Below are 2,717 nucleotides of genomic sequence, written 5' to 3'. Positions count from 1 at the left end.
TATGATGTTTACAGGTTCAAGAATATTATATATAAAGATGGAAGTATGTGTGTATGTATGCAAAACATAAATAATCGAATGACACTTGAGGCTAGTTCAGAGTGCAGCCGCGAATGATACTAAAGGTTTGTGTAGAGTGCAGACGATAAAGCTGGTCGTTGCCACTTAATCGCGTACATCCTCCCCGGCTAAGTCCTCCGGACTTAGAATGCCTTCGTGGGCTTGAAGGATACGGCATAGTCGTTGGACTGGGCGCTGACACAAATGTTTGCGACAGAAGCCTCTTTCGAATGTGCAGGATTCGATGGTGACTACGCGCACCAGCCCATCACTCCCCGGAAGCACTGCTGTAATGCGACCGATGCGCCATCGAGATGGAGGAAGCTGCTCTTGCTGGATGGCCACGACGTCACCAACTTGTAGATTTGGCGTAGGTCGGGCCCACTTGCTACGAGACTGGAGCTGGACCAAGTATTCCTCCTTCCACCGGTGCCAAAAATGTTGCAACATGCGTTGTAGTCGTTGGTAGTACTTTAGCCGATTGTCCGGAGCTTCCGGAACGGTGGCCTCTGGACGAGAATTCAATGGGCGGCCGATGAGGAAGTCTCCGGGTGATAGCGCGACGCCGCCTTCAGGATCGTCATGAAGAGCGATGATGGGTCTAGAGTTGAGACATGCCTCAATGCGTACCAGCAGGGTACTGATTTGGATGAACGGGAGAACAGCATCACCAATGACGCGCTTGAGATGCTTCTTGGCCGAACGCACTGCAGCCTCCCATAAGCCTCCTTGATGAGGAGCGGAAGGAGTTATGAAGTGCCAGCGGACGCCTGCATCAGACAGTTGTTGCTTGGAATAAGTGTTGTGCCAGTCGACCAGGTCAGTTTGAAGTTGACGGTTTGCCCCCACAAATTGGGTGCCATTGTCGCTATAGAGATTGGTGCAATATCCTCTACGACTCACAAATCGATCAAAGACGTCCAGAAATGCTCGGGTGCTCAGGTCTTCCGCCAGTTCTATGTGCACTGCCTTTGTACACATGCATATGAAAATCGCAGCATACGTCTGNTCAGGTCTTCCGCCAGTTCTATGTGCACTGCCTTTGTACACATGCATATGAAGATCGCAGCATACGTCTTGGTGGTGGTGGTAGAACGTTTACCACCATGGCGGACGAGGAATGGTCCGGCGTAATCCAACCCAGCGTTGGAAAAGGGAGGCGCAACCATTACTCGAGAGCGAGGTAGATCAGCCATTTGTTGTTGTTGCATTGCTCTTTGGTGTAACTTGCAGGTCTTACACTGATGTAGGCACCGCTTGACCAAGACTCTAGCGTGCACAATCCAGAGATCCCGTCGGAGGTACTGTAGCATCTCCCTAATGCCGCCGTGTATTGTAATCCTGTGTGCGTTGCGGAACAGAAGCGTAGCTAGGGCACATTCTCTAGGAAGGATGATCGGATGGCGCTGCTCATACGTGAGGTCTGCGTTCCTCAGTCGGCCGCTAACCCTTAACACACCAGCGTCATCCAGGATAGGGTTCAGAGAGAGCAACTTACTCGAAACAGCAAGCTTGCGCTTCTCGAACAAGAATTTCAAAAGCTTGCTGAATTTCATCTGCCGTTATAACTGGCGTACGCCAGTAGGGTCTGCCCGCTGGCCGAAACCGTAGCACATAGGCTGTGGTATGCAAAACTCGCTGTAAAGTGCTGAAGCGTTCCACTAATGGAATGAATGTGGTAAGTGACCCATTACACCGCCGGACTTGTATCTTAGGGATGGTCAGAGTGCAGATATGTGTTCGAAGTGGCCTCAGTTCGGCATCGTGCACTTGCTGCTCGCTGTCGCCGAGAAGTGGGATCTCACTTGGTATAAGATTGTCTTCGTACATGTTGCCTGGCCCATTCCACCATAAGGAAAAATTGTGAAGAGCCGCTGGTGTCATACCGGGACTGGCACAGTCGGCAGGATTGTCTTTGCTGCTTATGTGATGCCAATCTGAAGGATTGGAGTTCCTTTGGACGTAAGCCACTCGATTGGAGACATACTGCATCAAAATGTTTGGTGGCTTGCGTATCCAAGCAAGGGCTATGCTGGAATCGCTCCAATAGGTGCATTGATCTTTGCTGAGTTGAAGAGCCTCGCGTACACTCACCATAGAAGTTACAAGCAAGTGAGCGGCGCACAATTCCAGCCTCGGAATGGTGATTGCCTTAAGTGGACTAACCTTAGTTCGTGCAGCTACGAGTCTCACTCTCACCTGTCCATCGGGTTCGATGCTTCGTGAATATATGACAGCGGCGTACGTCCGTTCGCTGGCATCGCAAAACCCATGGATNTCACTCTCACCTGTCCATCGGGTTCGATGCTTCGTGAATATATAACAGCGGCGTACGCCCGTTCGCTGGCATCGCAAAACCCATGGAGCGTGGTAGCTGCTGACTTGGTCATTCCGTTCCATCGTGGTATGCGGAAAGCGCTAATAGCTGGAAGGCTGCCTCGGAACTTGAGCCACTTCTCGCGTAGCTCTGGTGGTAAGGGCGTATCCCAATCTATCTTGGCGGCCCATGTTAACTGCATCATCATCTTAGCGGTCACTGTTACTGGAGCCAGAAGTCCAAGAGGGTCGAAGATTCTGGCCACTTCACGCAATACCTGACGTTTGGTAAGGATAGGGTTAGCATCTGGCAGCGTTACCCGAAAAAGAATCACATCATT

The 2,717-nt window shown here is 51.0% G+C and overlaps 2 protein-coding genes across 2 annotated transcripts; both read right to left on the bottom strand.

Moving 5' to 3' along the window:
* Window positions 1-139: 139 nt before the first annotated feature.
* Window positions 140-690, bottom strand: LOC108355009 (uncharacterized; the record flags this gene model as incomplete). Its single annotated transcript, XM_017606183.1, has 1 exon — window positions 140-690. A coding segment is annotated over one exon (525 nt), but the record flags the coding sequence as incomplete, so codon positions are not given.
* Window positions 691-1,554: 864 nt separating this feature from the next.
* Window positions 1,555-2,640, bottom strand: LOC108355008 (uncharacterized). The gene is made up of 2 exons (XM_017606182.1): window positions 2,349-2,640; window positions 1,555-2,259 (listed from the first exon to the last, which is right to left on the bottom strand). The coding sequence occupies exons 1-2, from the start codon at window positions 2,583-2,585 to the stop codon at window positions 1,555-1,557; spliced, it is 942 nt and encodes a 313-aa protein (XP_017461671.1). The 5' UTR covers window positions 2,586-2,640.
* Between the last annotated feature and the right edge of the window lie 77 nt (window positions 2,641-2,717).

Source organism: Rhagoletis zephyria, unplaced genomic scaffold (genome assembly GCF_001687245.7).
Source record: "Rhagoletis zephyria isolate East Lansing unplaced genomic scaffold, Rhagoletis_zephyria_1.1 Rzeph_scaffold_41388, whole genome shotgun sequence".
In the NCBI taxonomy this organism is placed as follows: Eukaryota; Metazoa; Arthropoda; class Insecta; order Diptera; family Tephritidae; genus Rhagoletis; species Rhagoletis zephyria.
Note: the sequence above shows the minus strand (reverse complement) of the source record. Positions and strands in the feature narration are given on the sequence as shown.